General features: G+C 41.5%; 1 protein-coding gene across 15 annotated transcripts in view; it reads left to right on the top strand.

Annotated features, from left to right (window-relative positions):
* Nucleotides 1–26,513, top strand: part of INPP4A (inositol polyphosphate-4-phosphatase type I A) — a 133,290-nt gene that overhangs the window by 69,078 nt on the left and 37,699 nt on the right. For 11 of the 15 annotated variants that reach the window (XM_060187496.1, XM_060187492.1, XM_060187495.1 and 8 more), the window contains 9 exons: nt 979–1,095; nt 1,373–1,452; nt 3,288–3,399; nt 4,245–4,335; nt 4,787–4,934; nt 9,757–9,887; nt 18,361–18,465; nt 18,960–19,068; nt 20,106–20,123. In XM_060187496.1, coding sequence (XP_060043479.1) covers nt 979–1,095; nt 1,373–1,452; nt 3,288–3,399; nt 4,245–4,335; nt 4,787–4,934; nt 9,757–9,887; nt 18,361–18,465; nt 18,960–19,068; nt 20,106–20,123 — 911 coding nt within the window. The remainder of the gene's footprint in view (nt 1–978; nt 1,096–1,372; nt 1,453–3,287; nt 3,400–4,244; nt 4,336–4,786; nt 4,935–9,756; nt 9,888–18,360; nt 18,466–18,959; nt 19,069–20,105; nt 20,124–26,513) is intronic. The other 4 variants (XM_060187498.1, XM_060187493.1, XM_060187497.1 and 1 more) reach the window with 1 other exon arrangement.

Raw genomic sequence — 26,513 nt, 5'->3', positions numbered from 1 at the left:
CACATGGAGTTGAAGAAAAACTATCCCTTTACCATGTGCAAAAAGACACAAATAGGAGACCAAGGGTGGGCAGCATAAATTTCAGACCTAGGAGTTGATAGCAAGTCAGTGCAGGTTTTTCTGCAAGAAATTCACCTGACCAAATGTGTTTCAGGGAGGTCCTAGTCCAGACAGTTATTGGGGTGCAAGGCTGAGTAGCTATGAGCTGGTAAGCATTTGAGAGAGGCTTTGGAGATGGAATGCAGGAGAAGTTTGTCACTGGATGGTTGAGAACAATAGTGAAAGAGGAACCAAAACGGATATGTAGGTTTGCAACTTCCTTGCAAAGAATTAAAATAATCCTCACCAAAGGTTGATGGAAGGAGAGGTGGAGTGGGTCAGTGACCTAGCAAAATAGATCTAACCTATGATCTAGAAACTAACTACTAGTTTAAAAAGTCATCTTGAAAGGATCTGGTTTTAATTATTCCGAACCCAGGAGTCTAGAAATAAGCCACTTAAGCTATTCATTTCCTCTACTCCATCTTAAAGGAGTAGTCCACACTAGTAGGTTTAATTACATAGCTTACCTAAAGTCCTTAAGACTAAGAATACACTTTGGCATTCAACTTGTTTCATTTGATAAAAGTTTGCCTCCTGAGTAAGAAAGCCTTAGAGTGAGCTCTGGACACAGCTTCTGTGGTTGGGCTATTTGCTATGTCTGTATCAATTGGGTTGTTAGGAAAGTCATGGCACATTTTTGCATAGAAAAATATGTCTTAACTTTTCAACAACCCAATAAGTGAGGCTGTGGCAGACTACTTGGTCCATTTTGGAGAACAAGACCATTTTGGTTACATGCCTCCTTTATAGCCTCTGTTAGCATTTTATGTTGATCCAAGTTGGTAAACATGTTAGTTTCTCATTCTGAAAATGTTTTCATATTTCCAGTGCAGTTTTAAAAATCTAACTTAGCATTTTGATTCTTTTCTATTCTAGGGAACCAACAATCCTATATTTCTAAGCAGTATTGCCTTCTTTCAAGACTCTCTTATCAATCAGATGACACAAATCAAACTCTCCGTGTATGATGTCAAAGATAGATCTCAGGGAACAGTTAAGTAACATGTTGTTGGTGAGATTTCCCCCCCCACACACCCCTTTTGAAGTTCTGTAATCATCTGAAGGAGAGGTTAACGCTAAATGAACATCACTACTGGTGTGTTAATTAACTGATGTCCAAACCTATTTGTCTTGGGATATTTCTTTCTGAACACCCCTGTTGGGCTCCTGAGATAAAGGGTTAAATGTGTTGTAGGAACCAATCAGTAGAGCTCCCTGAGGACCTGGTGATGAGAGTATACTAAAGCTGTCTCTTCCCCCCACTCTTCAGATGTATTTACTGGGCTCTGGAACATTCATTGTCAAAGACTTGCTCCAGGACAGACATCATAGATTGCACTTAACACTAAGGTTGGTATCTAACTTTCTTCGTTTGAAAAGATCTGGAATTGTGACGTTCAGGGACAGAGGAGGAAAGACTCATTTCCTTTGCTGAAAGCGTTCCTGGTCGCTCCGAGAGGATCAGCTAATTAAGGTTTCCATTGTGGCAAGATAAGAAACTTGCTTATCAGAGGGCCTTTCAGGGAATGGAAATATGCAGAGCCCACAGGAAACACGAGCACCACTCATGTTTTTTGTTTTATTTTGTTTTGGTTTTTTACCTAAAGTAAAACTGAGATACTTATCTAATTATAGTAGATGTATTTGTCCATTATTTGTCCCCAGTAGAAGATAACCTCCCAGAGAACAGGGAGATTCATATGCTTTACTTTATTGCTGTATTATCTCAGTCACCTGGATCACTAACTAGCACTCAGTAAATAATTGTGGGAGGAATGAAGGAGACATTGTCTCTGGAGAAAAGATGTCAAAGTGTTAATCTTTGCCAAATTTATCTTAGGGTAATTCCCACCTAAACATGACATGGAGGCAGGGACATACCCTTCCAGGTAGTATGGCTTTCTGAAACTACAGTGACAGTGCTGCAAGCACTGAACAGGACTAGAGCCATACAGCAGTTCTTAATGAACATGGAGACCCTGAATTAGGACAAAGGAAAATGAGTGGGAAAAGGAAAATCTAGTTGCATCGGATGTAAGAAATGGCTATTTTTCTTCCTAAAAGAAGCTAAAGATGGCTGTTAAAGAGGTAACATGGGGAAGGGCATTCCATGCCTGAGAGCAATGAGAGAAAGTCACAAAGAGAGTGGCCAGTAGATGTCATCATTAAAATTTAAATGCTGGCTTTAGTTAGATATTTTAACTACAGAGGCTGAAGTTTCAAGGTGACCCTGGGGCTGCCACAGATAAGGCACATGAACCTGGGGCTGACTGCTGCTCCAGGGGGCATTGGGCATGAAGCTGACTGGGGCCAGCACAGTACCAATTATATCACATCAGGATTCAGAAGCTTTGTGAAGTCCTGGATGATCCCAGTTTACTTTAGGTCCAGGATTAGGCTTTGAGACTAGTCAGAACTTGAGTGTGTGCTGGAAGGAGGTGAAAGGGCTTTACCACCTGAAGAAGGTGCTATTCAGTCTTGATTCCAACATGTATCCTCACCACTCTGGGGCAGGAGTCAGGATCAGTCCCTGGCTTGACAGGTAGCTTCCAAGCAAGGATTGACACTTCCACAATCTTTTGCCTGTCTAAATGCAGCTGTCACCAGTATCCTACTGGGTTCTTTGCCTGCCTCCCCTGGAGCCTGTGCAGACTGTGGATGTTGCCTCACTGACCAGCAGGCTGTATCTTGGTGTTCTCAGGACCCCCCCACCCCACACACCCCAACCCAGGATAGCTGAGCCTTGCATTTATTTATTTATTTATTTATTTCCTCCAGGGTTATTGCTGGGCTTGGTGCCTGCACCATGAATCCACCGCTCCTGGAGGCCATTTTTCCCCCTTTTTGTTGCCCTAGTTGTTGCAGCCTCGTTGCGGTTATTATTGCCATTGTTGACGTTGCTTTGTTGTTGGATAGGACAGAGAGAAATGGAGAGAGGAGGGGAAGACAGAGAGAGAGGGGAGAGAAAGATAGACACCTGCAGACCTGCTTCACCGCCCGTGAAGCGACTCCCCTGCAGGTGGGGAGCCGGGGGCTTGAACCGGGATCCTTACGCCGGTCCCTGCGCTTTGCGCCACGTGCGCTTAACCCACTGCACCACCGCCCGACTCCCAGAGCCTTGCATTTAAAGTAAGAAAAGAAGTTTAGTCAAGATAATGCTTATCAGAGCACAATCCTCATTGTAGGTCTGCAGAGAGTGATCGAGTGGGTAACATCACTGTGATTGGCTGGCAGATGGAGGAGAAGTCAGACCAGCGGCCCCCTGTGACCCGGTCTCTGGATACTGTCAATGGCAGGGTGAGCACACTATCCTTCTTCTCTGCTCTGGAAAGAAGTGAAAGGTTCTGTTTAGATTTGCCTCATAGAAGGGAGAAACAGGAACTGCTGCTACATTCTTCTTCAGACTGCTTACACATCCCCTACACCCCAGTACTCCTAAAGTAGAGAAGGAACCCCTGAAGTCGAGTGCTGCCCAGAAGCCTGGCCATTTTGGGGGAGCTGGAGGAAAGAGTGGGTGGGATCTGGCTGAGGAGCTGCAGTCCAGAGAGTCAAGAGGTGGCTTGAGACCCAGATTACCTTTGCACTTCTGTTTGTCTTTCTCTCCCAGACACACTTTAACCCTCTATGCACCTTACACATACTCCAAATCTTTATTCTCATCCTCCTCTGTACTTCACACATTTTCTTGCTTCCCTCTGTCTCCACTTTTTTTCTCTCTCAAGTCCTCTCTCACTCACATACTGTCATGCTCTCAAACTAGAATTCTAATTTAAGAACGACAACACTGGTGAGTAGCTGGTGCTGTAAAATGAGGAGTTATTTCATTTTTCCCATAATAAGCCTAGAATGTAAACTTTGAGATATTCCTGAGCATCATCTAGTCTTTTTACTTTACACATCAACACACTGGCAGGCAAGGTGAAGTGACTTAGACATGTGTTTCTGGAAAATTGTGTGTATGGAATGTGTTTGATATTCTGGGATGTGAATGAATTTGTGAGTTGAGCAATGTGTTTTATGTAGCATTAAAAATTGGATATAAACTTTAAGGGTTCTTTTGGGCTATATATAGATGCCATTTCTCCTCAGTGCTCGTAAGTTGTCTGAGCCTCAGAGACATCTTGTATTTTTTATATTACTAGATGGTTCTGCCTGTTGATGAGAGCTTAACTGAGGCATTAGGAATCCGATCCAAATATGCTTCGCTGCGAAAAGACACTTTGCTGAAATCAGGTAAATAGCATCTTCCTTGAGTGCTCTTGGCCATTCAGAGTGTCCACTTCGAATCATGGCCACTCTCTCCTTCTCAGTTATTGTGACCATCACAGTTGTGTTCTTTAGCTGTCACCTTTCTGCAACAAAACATCATGTAAAGAGTAGTACTCAGGAGGAGACTGCTCCTTCCTTTTACTGTTCTTTGTTTCATGTTGGTGACTGATAAGGTCTCCCCCAGCCCCTCCACTTCAGAGTTAGTATCACATTTTGAGACAAGGAGAGTACATGTGACAAATGAGATGTGGTCAGGTTCTTATGTGGTGATTTTTAGATTTCAGTATCTTCATTCTCTTGGAGTGAACAGTAAAGAAGACTCGAGAGTGTTAGCATCATTGAGGGTCGGGGAGGAGGATTCTTGCCTCAGGTCTGCAGCCCCCTCACACACTGCTCCTTTGCAACCCATTCTTAGTGTTCGGTGGCGCCATCTGCCGCATGTACCGGTTTCCAACCACTGATGGCAACCACCTGCGAATCCTGGAGCAGATGGCAGAAAGCGTCCTCTCTCTGCACGTACCCCGGCAGTTCGTAAAACTCCTTTTGGAAGAAGATGCTGCCAGGTGAGGCCATCCATCACACTCAAGTCACTCAAGTCTAGAAAGCTCAGAGCTCTGAGCTTTCTAGACTGGCATTTGTTAAGCCAGGCAGCACAGCCAACCTGCCATGTGCCTACTCTCAGGGCTGAGATTGCAAAGCTTCAGTGTGTTCATCTGTGTCATAGGCTTCCTGTGTCAGGACTTCACAAGACTGTGCCTCAAATACCCAGTGTGTGGCCAACTCTCAGTGCTCACTATCTCTACACCCCTTTTCTCAAAGCAGTGTATATCATAGATAACAATTGCAGGGACAGGGTTAAAAAAACAACACAAAAACAAATGAACACTGATGCTAGATTCCTACTGTTTTAACATAAGCAGTATTGTTTTTACTTTTTTCTTGAAAAACGTTGAAACTGACATTTGGTAAGAGTAATTCAGTGGACTGCTTTCTCTCTCAGTACATGTTTTGTAGAGTTATTTTATTTAAAAAATTAGTTTTCTCTGTATATAATGTATTGGCATATATCTAAATGTTTATGTGCACATATAAGTGTGTGCATATCTGTATATGCTATAACTGCAATCTATTTTTCTCTATATCTTTTAGTCTCCATATTATAACTTTTAACTATGATATAACTTTCCAGGATTCTATGAGAGCATTCATTTTTCAAAATCTAAATTCAAGAGTTTAAGAGAGCCAGAGCACCATTCTTGAGATGCATTGTCAGGGATTGAACTCAGAGCCACATACCTATGAATCTTGAACTTTAACTGCTGAGCCAAATCCCCAATCACAAAACTGAATTCATTGAACAATTATTTTGGCATTCACTATTTTTTCTTATTGTTGTTTTTATACCAGCCACTTGGCAAGTACTATGCTAAGTATATTTGGACAGGCTTCTTGGTGGGCTAAAAGAATGGTGGGAGGCAGCCACTAACACAGATTCAGAGGCCATACACAGAGCCCCAGATACGTCTGTGATATGTACAAATTATAAAGGACAGGAGAAGGATAAGGGTCGTTTAGCAGGTCTCTATGAGATGGTGACATTAATCTGACACCTGAAGTGAGAACAGGTAGGTGAAACACTGTTTAAAGACTTCTATAGAGATAAGTCACCCATGGAAACAGCATAGTAGTAGGACTTCTGCTCAAGAACAGACTGGAGCCCTGAGTTCAGTTGGCTACAAATAAATAAGGTCATTGGGTGGAGGTCTTTCCATGTAAAACTTTGAATATTTCTTTCTAGCTCTTTCTAGCCTTTAGAGAAATCTTATGGGAGTCCCCTTATAGATGGTTCTTTTCTTTTCTCTAGTTGCTTTTAAAATTCTCTTATTTTTTATTTATTTATTTTGTCTCCAGGGTTATTGCTGGGGTTCGGTGCCTGCACTACGAATCCATTGCTCATGGAGGCTGTTTTTTCCATTTTGTTGCCCTTGTTGTTGTGCTTGTTGTAGTTGTTATTGTTGTCATAGCTGTTGTTGTTGGATAGGACAGAGAGAAATGAAGAGAGGAGGGGAAGACAAAGGAGGAGAGAAAGATACCTGCAGACCTGCTTCACCATTTGTGAGTTGGGAGCTGGAGGCTTGAACCGGGATCCATTCGCCAGCCCTTGTGCTTTGCACAATGTGTGCTTAACCCACTGCACTACTGCCCAGCTCCCTAACATTCTTTTTTTATCATTGAAGATTTATCATCTTTTCTATTTAATTATGTGACTTGATGAGTTTATTTGATTTTTTTTTTAAACTCTTGGCAGTCTTAGAGATTCCTGCATCTGATTGTCTACCTACTACAGTTTGAAGAAATTCACAGCTAATATTTATTCAAATAAGAACTCTGTGCTTTCCTTCTGGAAGTGCTTAGACTTGATTATTATCCCTCTTGATATTGTTCCATAACTTCATTTATTTTAGACATTCTCTTTTTACTTTTTTAAATTATTACCTTTATTTAAGAGATAGAGACAGCCAGAAATTGAGAGAGTAGGAGAGAGACAGACACCTGCAGCACTGCTTTACCACTTGCAAAGCTTCCCCCCTGTAAGTGGGGGTTGGGGGCTTGAACCCAGGTCCTTGAGCACTTTAACATATGCACTCAATCAGGTTTGCCACCACCTGGCCCCCTCTGTTCACTTTTTTTAAAGGGTTTCCTCTGCCATATCTTCCAACTACCACTTATACCTTTGGCTTCTGTCTTACTGTTGATATTCTTCTCTAATATATATATATTTTTCTCTTTTATAGCTTCTTGGACTTTGTTAAGGTTTTCTTACATAGAAGTTCATTGAGCCTCTTTAGAACCATGGCTTTGAAGTTTTTTTTTAATAGGAAGATTATTATTATTATTTAGCTTTTTTGAATTTAGGTTTTATTGGGTTATTGGAAGAGTCATGATGTATTTTTACATAGAAAAACAGAAAAAATACATTATGGCTTATCTGGCAACCTAGTATTTAGTCTGTTGTCTATAATTGTGGGTGATTTCCTCTGACTTCCCATTATGACTGATGGTCTGTGAGGACCAGAGCCAGTATCTGTTTGAGCATATCTTGGCAGTGGCATGGGATTCAGATTTCCTCTGACTTCCCATTATGACTGATGGTCTGTGAGGACCAGAGCCAGTATCTGTTTGAGCATATCTTGGCAGTGGCATGGGATTCAGTCACAAATGCCTGGCTGAGCATAGCATTAAGCTTATGCCAGCCTGGGTAATGACTAGAAGTTTGAGGTTGCAAGGACATGGCATGCTGACTAGGAACACTTCTCCCCAGCTTACCACCTTTAACACCTTCCCAAAGTCTATTATTATTATTATTATTGAAACTGAATTTCAGTATTGCTGCTTCCATGCTGCTACTGTTGTAGAGAAAGAAGGTTGCCATTGTAAATACTATTTCTCCATGTTGTAAAGTTGTCACATAAAATTGTAAGGGCTTTGGGTGTTAGGGTTTTAGTTTAATTTTCCCTGTATTTATCCAGTGAAGTTCTCTGTCTTATGGGTCTCTTCTCATCACCCTCCTTTGTCATAGCTGCTGCAGACTATTTTTTTTTTTCCAGAAACAGTGAGGGAGAATGAAAGGCTGGGTGCCAGGTAGTAGTGCACCTCATTGAGCACACACGTTACCATGCACAAGGGTCCTGATTCAGTCCCTTAATCCCCACATTCAGTAGGTAAGCTTCATGAGTGGTGAAGCACTGCCACAGCTGTCTCTCTTTCTCTCTCCCACACTCTCAGTTTATTTCTGTCCTACAAATAGCAGAAAGAAGAAAGGAAAAAAAAAAAAAAGGAAAAAATGGCCATTGGAAGTGATGAAGGTACTAAGCTCTAGGCAATAAATTTGGTGGCAGAGAGAGAGAGAGAGAGGGAGAGAGAGAGAGAGAGAGAGAGAGAGAGACACTGACTGACTGACTGACTGACTGACTCTGACTGAGACTGGATTAGAGCACTACTACTGCATTCAAGCTTTCTCCAGCAAGGTAATGGCCAGTCTTAAACCTGGGTAGCACACTATCCAAGTGTGAGCTATTTTGTTAACTCTGTAGTTCTATTATTTATTGTGGCTTATTGTTGTGTGAAGTGGCTTTTTGCCATTTATAAGTAAATGTCTGTGTCCTAGATGTTGCTGTATGCTGGCTTTTGTCCCTGGCTGTGTAAGTTTCTCTGAGATCTAAACCCATTTCTGTGCAGGGCTTTCCATGTATAGTGTGCCTTATCTGTTGTTGTGGAGATGAAGGAAAAAGACCCTATTAGTTACTTATCTTAGTTCTGCCTCGCTTTTTCAGATATTTTTTTGGGGGACAGACAGTAACACATCTGGTTGAGGACACACATTACCATGTTCAGGGCCCAGGTTCTCACCTGAAGGGGAGGAGACTTCACTAGTGGTGAAGCAGTGCTACAGGTCTCTCTTTCCCTCTTCCTATCTCTCATTCCCCTCTCAATTTCTCTATGGTTTATGAAATAAATATAAAAACAAAACAAACCCCTTTCTTTCCTTCCCTTACAACTACTTCCATGCTACATTTAAATCTAGGTTGTTCATTGCTTACATAGACAGCAAAAGGAAAAACAGGCAAAGTGCCAGTTCATACTACTTGTATCCCATACCCAGAAAGAAGTTCATTGTTTTGTTTTTTAACCAAGGCACAGCACAGTTATGACTGGGAGGGTGGGGGAGTGGGTGGGAAGGAGGATTGAACCTGGGACTTTAGAGCCTCAAGCATGAAAGTCTTTCCCTGCCCCAGCAAAGAAGCTGTTGGAGCAGAGAGGCCAAGATTGCTGCAGCATAGGTGATAGAACACAGCTGGGATGAACCACATTGTGTAGACTGCAGCTAAATAGTTTTATATGCAGCAACTCTACTCTCAAAGGGAAACAGAAAGTCCTGACCTGACCAGAACCTGGGAAGCAGTGGGGAATGACCTTATAACATCTCTGAGGGTAGCTAGGTGTGTTAGAGATGGCCTCTGAGCTGTGTTCGCTACTACAGTGCAAGCCTTGACCTGTGTAATCTGTGTGGATAATGAACTTCCCCGTAGCGTCTTTCTCCTCCACTTAGTTTCCCCTGAATGTTTGACTGAGTTTCCTTTAAAAGCTTTTTTGCACTTTTCTACATGTCAGTGATATGCTCTTCCCACAGATATCCTTCCTGGACTGGTTTGTCATCCTTTCCCATGCCTGTCCTTTAGACTTACAGTGTAACTATTGCCCTGAGCCTTCCTGAGGCACCTGTGATACTTATATGTATAGTTTGTTTTTCTAGTTAATACACCCATACTTCTCCAGGGAAATGAGTCAGCTCCAGGGTCTGAACTATGTGTGTCTTGATTGCAGAGTATGTGAACTGGAGGAGTTGGGGGAGCTGTCCCCTTGCTGGGAGAGCCTCCGGCGTCAGATCGTCACTCAGTACCAGACTATCATTCTCACATACCAGGAGAACCTGACTGACCTCCATCAGTACAAAGGTGTGTGCAGGATTTCATTGTGTTGATATGCATATTGTCAATTTTCTGACTAGAAATTTGGAGCCAAGGTTGTTCAGATACTTAAACTGACAGATAGCTCTAATAGAGTCTCACGTAAGTGTGAATCCCTTCAAAAATGAGGATTTTTTTTTTTTTTATTTTTTTATTTATTCCCTTTTTTTTGCCCTTGTTTTTTTTTATTGTTGTAGTTATTATTGTTGTTGTCGTCATTGTTGGATAGGACAGAGAGAAATGGAGAGAGGAGGGGAAGACAGAGAGGAGGAGAGAAAGATAGACACCTGCAGACCTGCTTCACCGCCTGTGAAGCGACTCCCCTGCAGGTGGGGAGCCGGGGTTCAAACCGGGATCCTTATGCCGGCCCTTGTGCTTTGCGCCACCTGCGCTTAACCCACTGTGCTACAGCCCGACTCCCAAAAATGAGGATTTTTTTATGATTTTAATTAAGAAGACGATCTGTGGAAAAGAAAAAGAAGACAATATGTGAATTGCATTGAAAATTCCTTCTATAGTTTTACCTGCTCAAACAACTACTGTAGGATGATATTCTAGAGAGACTGTTGGCTTATGTTATTTCTTCATGTTGGTACAGTATCTGTAAAACTATAAAAGGCCGTTTGCCTTAAGACAAAGTGCTTTTCTTTATTTTCCAGTTTAAATATTCAGTTAATATTTGTCTTGTACACGAGCATTGTATGGGTGGACTGCTCCATTCTTTTTTTTTTTTTTTTTAAATTTCTTTACTGGGGAATAAATGTTTTACATTCAACAGTAAATACAATAGTTTGTACAAGCATAACATTTCCCAGTTTTCCATGTAACAATACAATCCCCACTAGGCCCTCTGTCATCCTTTTTGGACCTGTATTCTCCCCACACACCCACCACAGAGTATTTTACTTTGGTTCAACGTGCCAATTCCAGTTCAGGTTCTACTTGTGTTTTCTCTTCTGATCTTGTTTTTCAACTTCTGCCTGAGAATGAGATCATCCCATATTCATCCTTCTGTTTCTGACTTATTTCACTTAACATGCATTTTTCAAGGACATCCAAGATCGGCTGAAAATGGTGAAGTCACCATTTTTTATAGCTGAGTAGTATTCCGTTGTGTATATAGACCACAACTTGCTCAGCCACTCATCTGTTGTTCAACACCTGGGATGCTTCCAGGTTTTGGCTGTTGTAAATTGTGCTGCTAAGAACATATGTGTACATAGATCTTTTTGGATGGGTGTGTTGGGTTCCTTAGGATATATCTCCAGGAGAGGAACTGCAGGGTCAGTGGGTAGGTCCATTTCTAGCCTTCTGAGAGTTCTCCAGACAGTTCTCCACAGAGGTTGGACCAACTTACATTCCGACCAGCAGTGCAGGAGGGTTCCTTTGACCCCACAACATCTCCAGCATTTGCTGCTGTCACCTTTTCTGATGTATGACATTCTCTCAGGAGTGAAGTGGTATCTCATTGCTGTCTTTATTTGCATTTCTCTGACAACCAAAGACTTGGAGCATTTTTTCATGTGTTTCTTGGTCTTTTGGATCTCTTCTGTGGTGAATGTTCTGTCCATGTTCACCCCTTATTTTTGGATAGGGTTATTTGTTTTCTTGTTGAGTTTGGCAAGCTCTTTATGTATTTCGGTTATTAGCCTGTAAAGATCTTCTCCCATTCTGTGAGGGGTCTCTTCTTGGTTTGGGTAGTGGTTTCTTTTGCTATGTAGAAGATTTTTAATTTGATGTATTCCCATCGGTTTATGCTTGCCTCAGTCTTCTTTGTAATTGGATTTCGTTTCATTGAAGATGTCTTTAAAATTTTTGCGGAAAAGAGTTCTTCTAATATTTTCCTCTAAGTATGTGATAGTTTGTGGTCTAACATCCAAGTCCTTGTTCTACTTGGAATTTACTTTTGTATTTGGTGAAATATACTGGTTCAGTTTCATTCTTCTGCATGTTTCAACACATTTTTTTCCACCACCATTTGTTGAATAGATTCTGCTTTTCTCATTTAATAGTCTGGGCACCTTTGTCAAAGATTAGATATCCATAGGTGTGGGGGCTTACTTCTGGGCTCTCAGTTCTATTCCACTGGTCAGTGTGCCTATTCATGTTACAGTACCAAGTAGTTTTGATGACAACGGCCCTATAATACAATTTGAGATCTGGGAGTGTGATGCTTCCAGTTCTGTTCTTTCTTCTCAAGATTGTTTTGGCAATTCTAGGTCTTTTCTGGTTCCAGATAAACATTTGTAGCATTTGTTCTATTCTCCTAAAAATGTGGTTGGGATCTTGATGGGGATAACATTGAATTTGTAGATGGCTCTGGGTCATATATTCATTTTGATGATGTTAATTCTTCCAACCCATGAACATGAAATATCTTTCCACTTCTTTGTGTTTTTTTCAATTTCCTTGAGTAGTGACTCATAATTTTCAGTATACAAATCTTTCACTTCTTTGGTTAGGTTTATTCCTAGCTATCTTATTGTTTTTGTTCCTATAGTAAAAAGGAATTGACTTCTGGATTTCAACTTCTTCTAACTTAGTGTTAGCATAGAGGAATGCCACTGACTTTTGTATGTTAATTTAGTAGCCTGACACCTTACTGTATTGCCTGATGATTTCCAAAAGCTTCTTGCTGGATTCCTTAGGTTTTTCTATGTATACTATCATGTCATCTGCAAATAGGGAGAGTTTGACTTCTTCTCTTCCAATCTGTATACCTTGAATTCCTTGCTCCTGCCTGATTGCTATGGCAAGAACTTCCAACACTATGTCGAATAATAATGGTGATAGTGGGCAGCCCTATCTAGTACCTGATCTGAGGGGAAATGCTTCCAGTTTTTCACCATTGAATATGATGTTGGCTGTAGGTTTGCTATATAGAGACTCCACTATCTTGAGGAATTTCCCATCTATTCCCATTTTTTGTAGTGTTTTGATCATAAAGGGATGTTGTATTTTGTCAAAGGCGTTCTCGGCATCTATTGATATGACCATGTTTTTGGTTTTTGGTCTTGCTTTTATTGATGTAGTGGATCATGTTGATTGATTTACGTATATTAAACCAACCTTGCATGCCTGGGATAAACCCCACTTGGTCATTATGAACAACCTTTTTAATATACTGCTGTATCTGGTTGGCTAGAATTTTGTTCAGTATTTTAGCATATATGTTCATAAGAGATATTGATCTGTAGTTTTCGTTTTTGGTTGTGTCCCTGTGTGCTTTTGGTATCACAGTGATGTTGGCTTCATAAAAGCTGGGAGTATTCCTGTGTCTTCACTTTTCTGGAAGACTTTTAAAAGTAGAGGTATTAGTTCTTCTTTGAAGGTTTTGTAGAATTCGTTTGTAAAACCATCTGGGCTAGGACTTTTATTTTGGGGAAGATTTTTGATAACTGTTTCAATTTCATTAGCTGTAATGGGCCTGTTCAGATTATCTAGTTCCCCTTTATTTAATTTTGGAAGTTGGTAGGTATCTAGGAAATCGTCCATTTCTTCCAGGTCCTCTAGCTTGATGGCATATAGTTGTTCATAGAAGATTCGCAGGATATGCTGAATTTCTGGGGTGTCTGTTGTGATATCTCCTCTTTCATTTACGATCTGATTTATTTGGGTCTATTTTGTGAGTCTGGCTAAAGATTTATTGATTTTGTTCACTCTTTTGAAGAACCAACATTTACTTTCATTGATCTTTTGGTTTTCTTATTTTCAATGTTATTTATTTCTGCCCTTACTTTAGTTATTTCTGTCCTTCTGGTTGCTTTAGGTTTCCTTTGTTCTTCTCCTTCTAGGTCTTTAAGGTTTGCAATCAGGCTGTTTATTTGTGTTTTTTCTTGTTTCCAAATGTGTGCTTGTATGGCTATGAATTTCCCTCTCAGTAATGCCGTAGCTGTGTCCCAAATATTTGATAGCTTGTGTCATCATTTTCATTGAAGTCTCGAAACGTTTTGATTTCTTCCTTGATTTCCTCTTTGACCCAATAGTTGTTAAATAGTGTACTGTTGGGCTTCCACATTTTGGAACTCTTCCTAATCTTTTGTTGATTGTTAAGTGTTAGTTTAATTCCACTGTGGTATGAGAAGATGCTTGGGATGATTTCATTGCTCTTGAATTTGCTGATGCTATTTTTGTGGCCTAACGTATGGTCAGTCTATCCTTGAGAATGACCCATGTGGACTTGAATACAATGTGTATTCCATTTTCTTGGGGTAAATGACTCTGAAAATGTCCAATAGTTCTAGTTTATCTATCTCCTCATTTAGCTTCTTCATATCTTTATTGATTTTCTGCTTGGATGATCTGTCAAGCTGAGAGAGTGGGCTGTTGAATTCCCCTACTATGACTGTGTTGCTGGAAATATATTGCTGTAGCTTTTTCAGTAGATTTTTGATGTATTTAGATGGCTTTTCATTGGGTGCATAGATGTTAATAATTGTTAAGTTCTCTTGATTGACTGATCCACTGAACATTAAGTAGTATCCATACCTATCTTTTTAAATTTTATTTATTTTAAAGTCTATCATGTCAGATATGAGAATAGCTGTTTCTGCCCCTTTTTGTGGGCCATTGACTTGTATGATAGTTTTCCATCCTTTCACTTTGATTCTCTGTTTATCTTGTTGAGTTAGGTGGGTTTCCTGTAGATAGCATATTGTTGTGTTGTGTTTTCTGATCCATCTTCCTACTCTGTGCCTTTTAATAGGTGAATTCAGGCCATTGACATTTATTGATATAAAAGATTGAAGACATTTTAATGCCATTCTTGTAGATTTTTAGAGTGTTCTGATATATGGCCTATTTATGGTGGTCTGACTGTTTATAGGAGACCTTTCAGAACTTTTTTCAGGGCAGGCTTGGTGATAGTTGATTCTTTCAACTTTTGCTTGTCTGAGAAGATTTTTATGCCTCCATCTAGTCTGAATGACAGTTTAGCAGGATACAGTAGTCTTGGTTGAAAACCTTTCTCATTGAACACTGGATAGATATCTTGCCATTCTCTTCTGGCCTGTAGTGTTTGTGTGGAGAAGTCTATTGCCAATCTTGTGGGCTTTCCTCTGTAGGTGACTTTTTGTTTTTCTCTTGCAACTTTCAGGATTCTTTCTTTATCCTTATTCCTTTCCATTCTAAATAGGATGTGTCTTGGTGTCTTTATGTTTGGGTTAATTCTGTTTGGGACAGAATTAGTCCTTCTGGGCTTCTTGAATCTTTATGTCTTTGATGTTGTCTAGACTATAGAAGTCTTCAGCTATTGTGTCCTGAAGAATGCTTTCTTCCCCTCCCTCTCTTTCTTCTTCTGGTAAGCCAATAATGCATATATTATTTCTTTTGAAGTCATCCCATAGGTCTCTGTTTTTGTTTTCAGAATCTTTTAATTTGTTTTTGAGATCTCTTACTTCTTTTTTAGTTGTCTCTAATTTGTCCTTGATCTTGCTAATTCTGTCTTCAACCTCATTGATTCTATTCTCTCTTCCCTCTATTCCTTTCTGGAGTTCATCTATTTTTTTACCCTGTTTTGATACTGTTTTAGCTTGTTCAGTTAGTTGTGTTCTCAGCTCAGCTATTTCAGTTTTCAGCTCTCTAATAACCTTGAGATAATAAGTGTTTTCTTCCAGAGTCTCATTTATTGTTTCTGAATTTATGGTGATACTTCTATCAAACTCTTTACTCACTCCTGTGATTATTTCCTTAACTAGTGTTTGGATGTTGACCTCATTATTTTGTGCTTCAACCTTTGGTGGCTTTTAGCTGGACTCTTGTCCTGGTTCATTTCTCCAATATTTCTTCTTGTTGGCTTAACCATTCTATATAGTATGTTATAAGGTCCCTCTCTCAGTACTTTTCAAATTACTTATCACACTTGCCTGGATTGACTTGTGTCTAAGTAAGGTAACTAAAGGGTGCACCGTTGTTGAAATTGACAGTTTTTTCAATATTATTTTAAACCCTGAGTTGGAACTCCATGGCTTAAAAGTCTCTTTTGTTCTTTTTCTTCCCTGTAGGCTATGGGAGCCTGAGGGCTTTTAAACTATAAATATGCTTCTTAGCTTAATCACTGACTCCTGACCAATTGATAAAGCAGGGTGTGGCAGAGGTAATCCAGTGGTTATGCAAAGAGACTCTCACAGCCCCACCTCAAAGCTACAGAGGTATAGATCTTCTCTGGAGTTTCCTGGGGTTAGTTCTCTGTCTCCTGGTGTCAGCACAGGCACTCCTCCCTGTTGCTCCAGATTCTGAGGGCAATAGCAATGGATACTCACAGTTGTATTTGGTGAGTCTTAGGGGAGTCCTCTCCTCCCTTCAGCCATCTTTTTTTTTGGTGAAGCCGACTAGAGGTGGTGTCTCAACTGGTAAACTGCTGGGCTGTTCGCAGCCACTTAATCTCTCCCTAGGCTCCTCTCTGTCCACGAGCAACACGTGTTCGCACTCACTGTTGATTTGGTGGGTTCCTGACATCGTTCTAGTCCTGTCTTGTTGCAGTCCCAGGTGGTCTCCTTTGGTATTCCTAGTTGACCCAGGAGAGGAGAGGAGAGATACACAGCTGCTGCTGCTCTGTAGCCCCACTTCTGGAAGTCTCAGAACTCTCCATTTTAAGACTCTCAAAGGGAATTGGGTCACTATGGTGTGTCTTTATTTCTTAAAAGATAGTTTACTTTCAAGACACTCAGAGTAGCATTAAAAGACCACTTACTTCCTTTTCCAAATGGAATGACGTTTTTGGTTTTTTATTTCTCTGTTCTCTGTCTTGAGAATCTTTTCCTCTACATAAAGGGTCTGGTTGGGGAGGGGCTTAGGGAAAAGTCACAAAATTATAGTGTGATATAGACATAGGATGTGTCAACCTGCCCATGAATTTAGCTGAGAAAAGTCTTCATACAGTAAGAATGGCAAGATGATGGTGCTCTGGGTTTAGCCTGATGGGGGGGGGGGAGAGAATATGTATGCTTGTTTTGTGTACTTTTTAGATGTATATATATAGAGAGAGATATATTAAGAGGGAAGTAGAGAATGAAGGCAAAGAGAACGATATATCTGCAGCAGTGTTTCACTGGTTATAAAGCTTCCCCTCTATAGGTAGGAACTAGGGACTTGAACCCAGGTACACCACTGCTCAGCCCCTATATAGATTTCCAAGAGAAGTAACACTGTTTGGCCGAAGGAACTTAGGAACATGCTGGATCTTCTTAGTTGAGAAGATAGGAACCTTTTTCGTAAACACTTATTTTATATATTACACATGAGAGAAGGAATGCCACTTGGGACAGAAAGAGAAAAACCAGAGCTCCTTGTGGTGCTAGGCATTGAAGCAGGCCCTCAGGCATGAAGTCTGATGCTCTGCTAGCAGAACTATTTACCCAGCCAGAAACTCATTTTTAGTGCAGAATTTCTCAAGTGTCAGTGTGCACCCACTTCTCAGTAGAATCTTATTAAAGTGCAGCTCTAGGGGCTGGGTGGTGGCGCACCTGGTTGAGTGCACATGTTAAAATGCGCATGGACCCTGGTTCAAGCTCCCGGTCCTCACATGCAGGGGGAAAGCTTCACAAGTGGTAAAGCAGGGCTGCAGGTATCTCTCTCTCCTTCACCCTCTCTATCCCTCCCTTCCCTCTTGATTTATGACGGTCTCTATCCAATACATAAATAAAGATAATTAAAAAAAATAAAGTGCAGCTCTGTGGTTACCCTGTGTGCATGAGACTCTAGATAGTGATCCCACGGTGACAAAATGCAAAACAGAAGGGCTGGTCAGCATTTTGCTTACTGACAAAATTAATGTCCTTTTTTCCTTCACTACCTGTCATGTTTATTTTTCCCACTTTCGTGATTGCCAGTTTGATTTGTGATCCCTTTCTTTTCTTTGGCATGTGGTTCTTCACTTAATTATAAAACTAAGTGTCTACCATGAATAATGACCACATGTAAACAAGGGAGCATGTTAGAGTTTGTGCTCCAGGGCCAGATTGCATCCTATAAAGCATTTTTTCTTCTTGATAAATCTGGAATATTGGGTAGACCTTTTTAGAATGGGATGTGCTACAGTCAGGCTACTCTCTTAGATGTTAAGTAGCAATCCCCAGAGTTGGAACAGGTTATGCCTGGCAAAGGCCTTTTGCTTTTTGTGGAAGTGCAGACACTATGCAGCATGGAATCAGGTCTTTGTGTCAGACCTTTCTGCTGAGAGTTCAGTAACACGAAGGTACAGTATCATTTCCATAGCCTTCTGAAGGCAGTTCTGAAGTTCCATTCACCAAGTGAGCATCTGGAACCAGAACTAAATGGTGTTTACCCTCTGGTCAGTGTGCATATTCCCACCCCAACTCAGCCCCGTTATCTGGAGATTAAATGTGTTCACAGGCAGCTCAGAGTTTTATATCTGCTTGCTCAGAGTGTCACCCTCTCTACATTCTATTTGTGAATGCAGGATACAACCTAATGATTTTTCCTTATGTTCTGTTTTCATCAGGTCCGTCATTTAAAGCAAGCAGTTTGAAAGCAGATAAAAAATTAGAATTTGTTCCCACAAATTTGCACATACAAAGGATGAGAGTTCAAGATGATGGAGGATCAGGTAACTCCCTGGCCCCTTACTGAACCACACTTCACTTCTTTTCTCTTTGTGTACTCAGTTCCTGATCTACCCCAGACTTTGCTATGTGTTCTGCTAGGAAGCTTGGATAAGAGGTCACATGGACCTTTCTTAACATCTTTACTAAGAACTCAAAACTCCTTCCTCTTGCCTCTCCTTCCAGTTTCTCTTTGTGTTTCTGTGGTAGGAGATTTCCTGTTATCCTTCTGAATGAGGGATGGAAGCTGAGTGTTACTAGGTAGTTGCCTCCAGAACTGTGTAGCTTCCCTTTTGAGACATTAGAACCCATTTTTGTCATTGTGATGCTTCTGGGCTCTAGAGACCCTTGACCAGTCTAAGATATGGGACCAAGAGAGCTACAGGCTGCTTGGCAGTGTACTGGAGGGGCAGAATCCTAGAGTTGTAGGTATATCCCTACAGCTGACTTGTCCACAAGCCTGAACCCAGAGTAATGGAGAGAGCTTTCTGTCATTCAGATCAGAACTATGATGTTGTCACCATTGGAGCACCAGCGGCACACTGTCAAGGCTTTAAATCAGGAGGCCTCCGCAAAAAACTGCACAAATTTGAGGAGACCAAGAAACAGTAAGTATTTAAAGGTGTTAGTGATCATCATACAATTGTCTGATGCTTTCTAGGTTGAAAAAAAAAAAAATATGACTGCAAAAACATCCAGCCATCCAATCTGCTTCTGCGTGGCTGGAGGAGCTGTCTTGTGGCCCCTGTGCTGCTGTGTGTGTGTGTGTGTGTGTGTGTGTGTGTGTGTGTGTGTGTGTGTGTGTGTGTGTGCGCGCGTGTGTGTGTGCGCAACTAAGCTGGGTGGGTGATGAAGGCACTTATCCAGAACACATCCCTGCAAAATGAACAGCAAATTAAAAACTACCCTGAAAGCTGATCTTTAAATGAACTATCCACTGACTCAGCTGTCTGCTAGAGACACTGTTCAATCAGTGGAAAAGCGTGAAGCCTGAAAGAGATTGTTGCCTTCCCTAAAGAACTGTAGTGTCAGTAGTTCCAGTTTCAAAAGGCTCAGGAAGCTGTACATACCTACTGTCCAGGTAGGAAATAATTGGGTAGGCATATGAGGAAAGGCATTGCAAAGAATGTGTGAGGTGTCGCCAAGAGACATGGTGCCTCACAGAGAGCTGCTGAGGGAGAGCTGTCCTCAGTGGCAGCTTGTTTTGTGAAGGGCAATGCTGAACTGACCAATCTGTGTCTAGTCCTGTGGCCCAAGTCTTGCCCAGGAGCAGGCAAATCACCATTCAGAGTAAGCAGTACAGCCCTTAGAAATATTTTTCAAATATGATAAAAATTTTTCACTTGTATTCCTAACTAATGTTATAGAACCACCTTATAAAATGGTTCCTGTCATTCAAACTTTCCTGTAAATGTTCGAATCACTTGCTCTCCATTCAAATGTTTCCCTGAGCCCTGAGCAGAGTTACAGTGTCGCTGTAATGAACAACCACGTTGGGCTGTCACATGTACCTATCCCTAATTGGGACCTCAACATAACATTTAAAGTATTTTGACAAAATGTAACTTGACTTTTTAATTTTTTGGTTCTGCACTTGGTGTCTGCTAACAGACTACTAATACTTTATTTTGGTTCTTTTCTTTAGCAGTTTTGAGGAATGTTGGTGAGTTTTCTGTCTGTGGAGAGAGTGTCTGAGTCTTGTTCTCATGCAGAGAAAGCCTGTGCTGTGCCCCCCCGCCCAGGTGCTTCATCCCTTGGTGCCACCCTGGCTCCTCATTGCAGCCTTGTAGACTTCCAACTGCAATGTTCTTTGGTAATGAATAGCCTGATTCCTTGTCTAGTCAAACTCTGGCAACAGGTCTTTGCTGCTCTTACTGAGAGAAAACCCAGCTTTGTTTCTTCCAGAATGAGGAAGATTGGTATCCACTGCTGGGATTTCAGGCCACTTCAGTGGGGGGCCATTGAGATTCAACCAGAACTTTTCAGTTAAGATTTCATGATATCACCAGTTTAAATGGATCTGAAGAAACTGTGTTACTAGGGCCACTTTTACCCCTGGAGGGCATACCAAGAATTAATATAATTAAGTGACAGTTCCCACCAGAGAATTATAAGCTGGCAGCTAGTGCCACTGTCTGAAGCCCTCCTCACTTGTGCCCACAGTGCTTGTCTAGGCCCTAAACCAGGTCTCTGGAAAGATAACCTGCAGCCCTTTGGAAACTGCTGCCACCTGGGAACTGGTGAGGCTTAAGGACCATAGGGGCCCCACAGCTCTGCTGGAGACATCTGCCACTGGAAGTAGTGAGGGTTACCCTCATATCCTAAGAGCCTAGACCACTTCAGTACTCCTCTCTCAGAACTGAGCACACATGCTTACATATTTTCATGATCATCCCTGGACAATATGTATTTTTTTCTCACCTTGCTGTGTAACTCCCAGACCACTATTAGAACATGAGCCATAAGCCCGCAGGATGGGCATGGGGTGCTGCTTTTCTCCAGTGTGCACTGGCATGTGCACCACCATCTGTATGTACATGTGTATATCACATGCCCCAAGCACATTACATATGTACTGTTAATATTGGGTCCAATGCTATTATGAGTTTGTTTTATTTTTAAGAAGGAATCCTCTCAAAGGTTGCTATTCATTTTGAAGAGTGATTGCAGGTTGGAAGATAGTCATGTGCACACTGTGCTATGGAATGGCTAGTGTCAGACCACACAGGCTTAATTGCATCTGCTGCATGAGCTTCTGGCAAATCCATCGTTTTATATTGTGGTGTGTGGGTTTAAAATGTTGTTTTTCTGGGACGCTCTGGTTTTCAGTTTTTGCATGTTTATTCTCTGGCCAGTTTCTTGGTGATCTTCCTTCAGGTTACCCTGGAAAGAGCCTACTGGGGAATGTGTTCTTTTCTACCCCTCATCCCTCAGCTCAAGGAGAAGTGACAAAGGGTGTGATCTTTACCATCTCCCCTCTCTCCAAAACTCAAAAGCCAGTTCTTTGACCAGGCAGGGGACCAAGGGACCAGGCAGGATTCCTTACTCCCATCAAGTATGGGACACCATGTTGGGGGAAGGCATAGGTAATATGTTAAGAACATAGCTTGAGACCTGCTGGATGATGAGGCACAATCCACCCACATGGGGTCAGCAAGTGGCTCCTGCAGCATCAAGCTCCCACTTGGGAAGTGAAACAAACCCATGAGGTCATTTTGATTAAAGGCATAGTTTCATTCCACTCCTACAAATGAAGTTAAGTCATAAGATTTATTTCAGATTCTAGAAATATTTCAGGGGGTGGGACATCACAGTCCTTCCCAGCTCATAAGGAAGCAAGAGCTGGAGAGAACTGGTTAGATGTCCTGATTCGGAGTGTGAGCAGTTTTTGCCATACAGTAAGATGTTGAGGAAGCATCTCAGAACAGTTGTATTCTCATTACAGATTCTTTTCTGTCTGGAGCTCACAGCATCAAATCTAGAAGGGTAGCTCTGTAGTGGGGCCCTTATACTTCCCTGCTTTCCTCAGTTTACTTAGGTGGTCTGGAGAATTGATTTTTAATGTAAGGTTGATTTTGGAACTTACCTGAGAGACACAAGCTATCTCATCTCATCCAGAAGTATCAAACACATATACAGCCAGGAGTGTGGGGTTGACTCTCCAGAGGCTGAGTTTGTTTGGACAGACTGTTCCTTTGACATCAGAGCCTGAGATCCATTGCTTAGTAATGAAGTGGCAGGAAAGAAGGAAAAAACAGGTTTTCAAAGCCACTGAAGTGTCCATACCTGGCCTCTGTCTTGGCATATTCTCCATCTCCTCTTCAACTGATAGAACATTCTTTTTAAATTATAGGGGTTCTGAAGCATGGGGGAGGGGAAGGAAGTACAGTTTTCTTTCTTTTTTTTTTTTTTTGTCCTTTTAAAAATTTTTTAATTTTTATTTATAAAAAGGAAACATTGACAAAACCATAGGATAAGAGGGATACAACTTCACACAATTTCCACCACCAGAACTTTGTATCCCATCCCTTCTCCTTCCTATTCTTTAACCCTCTGGGAGTATGGACTCAAGGTTACTGTGGGATGCATAAGGTTGAAAGCCTGGCTTATGCAATTGATTCCCTGCTGAACATGGGCGTTGACAGGTCAATCCATACTCCCAGCCTGTCTCTCTCTTTCTCTAGTGGGGAAGGACTCTGGGGAAGTGACTTCAGGACACATTGGTGGGGTTGTCTGTCCAGGGAAGTCTGGTCGGCATCATGCTAGCATCTGGAACCTGAGTAATGAGGGTGAAGGGTTGACATTCCACGCCTGACATCTCTAGACACAGTCTGAAGTGAAGCATGCTAAGGTGGTACTTGTATTGATTAGGTTGGGACTGGTGGATGCAACATCAGTTGGTATGACTTGAGAGAAGTATGCAGGAAAGTGAGCCACCCCAGAGGTTCCAGGACTGGGGGAAATACAGGCTCTAAAGAGGCAGCAGGTGGTTCCTGATGTCTTAGGGTTTAAGAAGACAATAGAGGGGGTTGGGCAGTGGCACAGTGTGTTAAGTGCACTTGGCTCAAAGCGCAAGGACTGGCGGAAGGATCCCGGTTTGAGCCCCTGGCTCCCCACCTGCAGGGGAGTCGCTTCACAGCTGTGAAGCAGGTCTGTAGGTGTCTAGTCGTTCTCTCCCCCTCTCTGTCTTCCCCTCCTCTCTCCATTTCTCTCTGTCCTATCAACAGTAACAGTAATAACCACAACAAGGTTACAACAACAAGGGCAAAAAAGGGGAAAAATGGCCTCCAGGAGCAGTGGATTCATGGTGTAGGCACCAAGCCCCAGCAATAACCCTGGAGGCAAAAAAGAAGAAGAAGAAGAAGACAATAGATAGTTACTGCTATAATCACATTGTTTGGCAATTAGGTTAACTTTGAAAAATCCCTTTGTTAGGATTTGCTATATCATACACACCATCACCATATTTTATGTCCTTTGACATTATTTGTATATAGCTATGCCACTGGTTGCTTCTGTTCTCCCTGGACTAAGCTTTTAAGAGGGTCAACATATCAAAGACTCAGCCTATGTATTAAAAAGACTCAGTCTGTGCTTTAAAAACTTTGAGACATTCAATCAGTTTTTCCCCTCTCATATTACTTAATGATTTATATGACTACAAATTAATAAGAGTGGACATAAACACCATTCCCACTACCAAAAGACTGTGTTTCATCCCTTCCCCTTCCCTATGCACCCCCCCCCCCCAGCCCCATGAAGCTGAACATCCACTCCCACCCTCAACCCAGGGTTTTTACTTTGGTGCCCTACTCCAAATTTAGTCAGATCCTGCTTTGAGTTTCCCTTTCTGTTTATTCTCTTTCAACTTCTGTTTATGAGTGGGATCATTCCATACTCATCTTTATCTTTCTGACTTAGCTCACTCAACATAATTCCTTCTAGCTCCACCCAAGATAGGTCAGAGAAGGTGGGGTGGGTTCATTGTTCTTTTTTTTTTTTTTTTTTTTAATTAAAGAAAGGATTAATTAACAAAACCATAAGGTAGGAGGGGTACAACTCCACACAATTCCCACCGCCCAATCTCCATATCCCACCCCCTCCCCCGATAGCTTTCCCATTCTCTATCCCTCTGGGAGCATGGACCCAGGGTCATTGAGGGTTGCAGAAGGTAGAAGGTCTGGCTTCTGTAATTGCTTCCTCGCTGAACATGGGCGTTGACTGGTCGGTCCATACTCCCAGTCTGCCTCTCTCTTTCCCTAGTAGGATGGGTCTCTGGGGAAGCTGAGCTCCAGGACACATTGGTGGTGTCTTCAATCCAGGGAAGTCTGGCCGGCATCCTGATGACACCTGGAACCTGGTGACTGAAAAGAGAGTTAACCTACAAAGCCATACAAATTGTTGAGCAATCATGGACCCAAAGCTTGGAAAAGTGGAGAGGAAGTATTAGGGAGGTACTCACTGCAAACTCTAGTATACTTCTGCTTTCTTACTTTGGTGCCATACTCCAAACTCAGTCAATTTCTGCTTTGCGTTTCTACTTCTTTTTTTTTTTTTACATGCATAACATTCCCCAGATTCCCATTTAGCAATACAACCCCCACTATTTCATTCATCATTTTTCATGGACCTGTATTCTCCCCACCCACCCACCCACCCCAGAGTCTTTTACTTTGGTGTAATACTCCAATTCCATTTCAGGTTCGACTTGTGTTTTCTTTTCTACTCTTGTTTTTCAACTTCGGCCTGAGAGTGAGATCATCCCATATTCATCCTTCTGTTTCTGACTTATTTCACTCAACATGATTTTTTCAAGGTCCATCCAAGATCGGCTGAAAACGGTGAAGTCACCATTTTTTACAGCTGAGTAGTATTCCATTGTGTATATATACCACAACTTGCTCAGCCACTCATCTGTTGTTGGACACCTGGGTTGCTTCCAGGTTTTGGCTATTACAAATTGTGCTGCCAAGAACATATGTGTACACAGATCTTTTTGGATGGATGTGTTGGGTTCCTTAGGATATATCCCCAGGAGGGGAATTGCAGGGTCATAGGGTAGGTCCATTTCTAGCCTTCTGAGAGTTCTCCAGACTGTTCTCCACAGAGGTTGGACCAATTGACATTCCCACCAGCAGTGCAGGAGGGTTCCTTTGACCCCACACCCTCTCCAGCATTTGCTGCTGTTACCTTTTCTGATGTGTGACATTCTCACAGGAGTGAAGTGATATCTCATTGTTGTCTTGATTTGCATTTCTCTGACAATCAGAGACTTGGAGCATTTTTTCATGTGTTTCTCGGCCTTTTGGATCTCTTCTGTGGTGAATATTCTGTCCAATTCCTCCCCCCATTTTTGGATGGGGTTATTTGTTGTCTTGTTGTTGAGTCTGGTAAGCTCTTTATATATGTTGGTTATTAAACTCTTATCTGATGTATGGCATGTAAAGATCTTCTCCCATTCTGTGAGGGGTCTCTTGATTTGGGTAGTGGTTTCTTTTGCTGTGAAGAAGCTTTTTAATTTGATGTAGTCCCATAGGTTTATACTTGCCTTAGTCTTCCTTGTAATTGGATTCGTTTCATTGAAAATGTCTTTAAAATTTATGCGGAAAAAAGTTCTGCCAATATTTTCCTCTAAGTATCTGATAGTTTCTGGTCTAACATCCAAGTCCTTGATCCACTTGGAATTTACTTTTGTATTTGGTGAAATACAGTGATTCAGCTTCATTCTTCTGCATGTTTCAACCCATTGTTTCCAACACCATTTGTTGAAGAGACTCTGTTTCCCCCATATAATAGTCTGGGCCCCTTTGTCAAAGATTAGATGTCCATAGGTGTGGGGCCTCATTTCTGGGCTCTCAATTCTATTCCACTGGTCAGTGTGTCTGTTCATGTTCCAGTACCAAGCAGTTTTGATGACAATGGCCCTATAATATAGTTTGAGATCTGGCAGTGTGATGCCTCCGGTTCTGTTCTTTTTTCTCAAGATTGTTTTGGCAATTCTAGGTCTTTTCTGGTTCCAGATAAACATTTGTAGCATTTGATCTATTCTCCTAAAAAATGTGCTTGGGATCTTGATGGGGATAGCATTAAATTTGTAGATGGCTCTGGGTAATATATTCATTTTGATGATGTTAATTCTTCCAACCCATGAGCATGGAATATCTTTCCACTTCTTTGTGTCTTTTTCAATTTCTTTGAGTAGTGACTCATAATTTTCAGTATACAAGTCTTTCACTTCTTTGGTTAGGTTTATTCCTAGATATTTTATTGTTTTTGTTGCTATAGAAAAAGGAACTGATTTCTGGATTTCAATTTCTTCTAACTTAGTGTTTGCATAGAGGAATGCCACTGACTTTTGAATGTTAATTTTATAGCCTGACACATTACTGTATTGCCTGATGATTTCCAAAAGCTTCTTGCTAGATTCCTTAGGTTTTTCCATGTATACTATCATGTCATCTGCAAATAAGGAGAGTTTGACTTCTTCTCTTCCAATCTGTATTCCTTTAATTCCTTGCTCCTGCCTGATTGCTATGGCAAGAACTTCCAACAC

This window comes from Erinaceus europaeus, chromosome 3, assembly GCF_950295315.1.
Source record: "Erinaceus europaeus chromosome 3, mEriEur2.1, whole genome shotgun sequence".
Taxonomy (NCBI): Eukaryota; Metazoa; Chordata; class Mammalia; order Eulipotyphla; family Erinaceidae; genus Erinaceus; species Erinaceus europaeus.
Note: the sequence above shows the minus strand (reverse complement) of the source record. Positions and strands in the feature narration are given on the sequence as shown.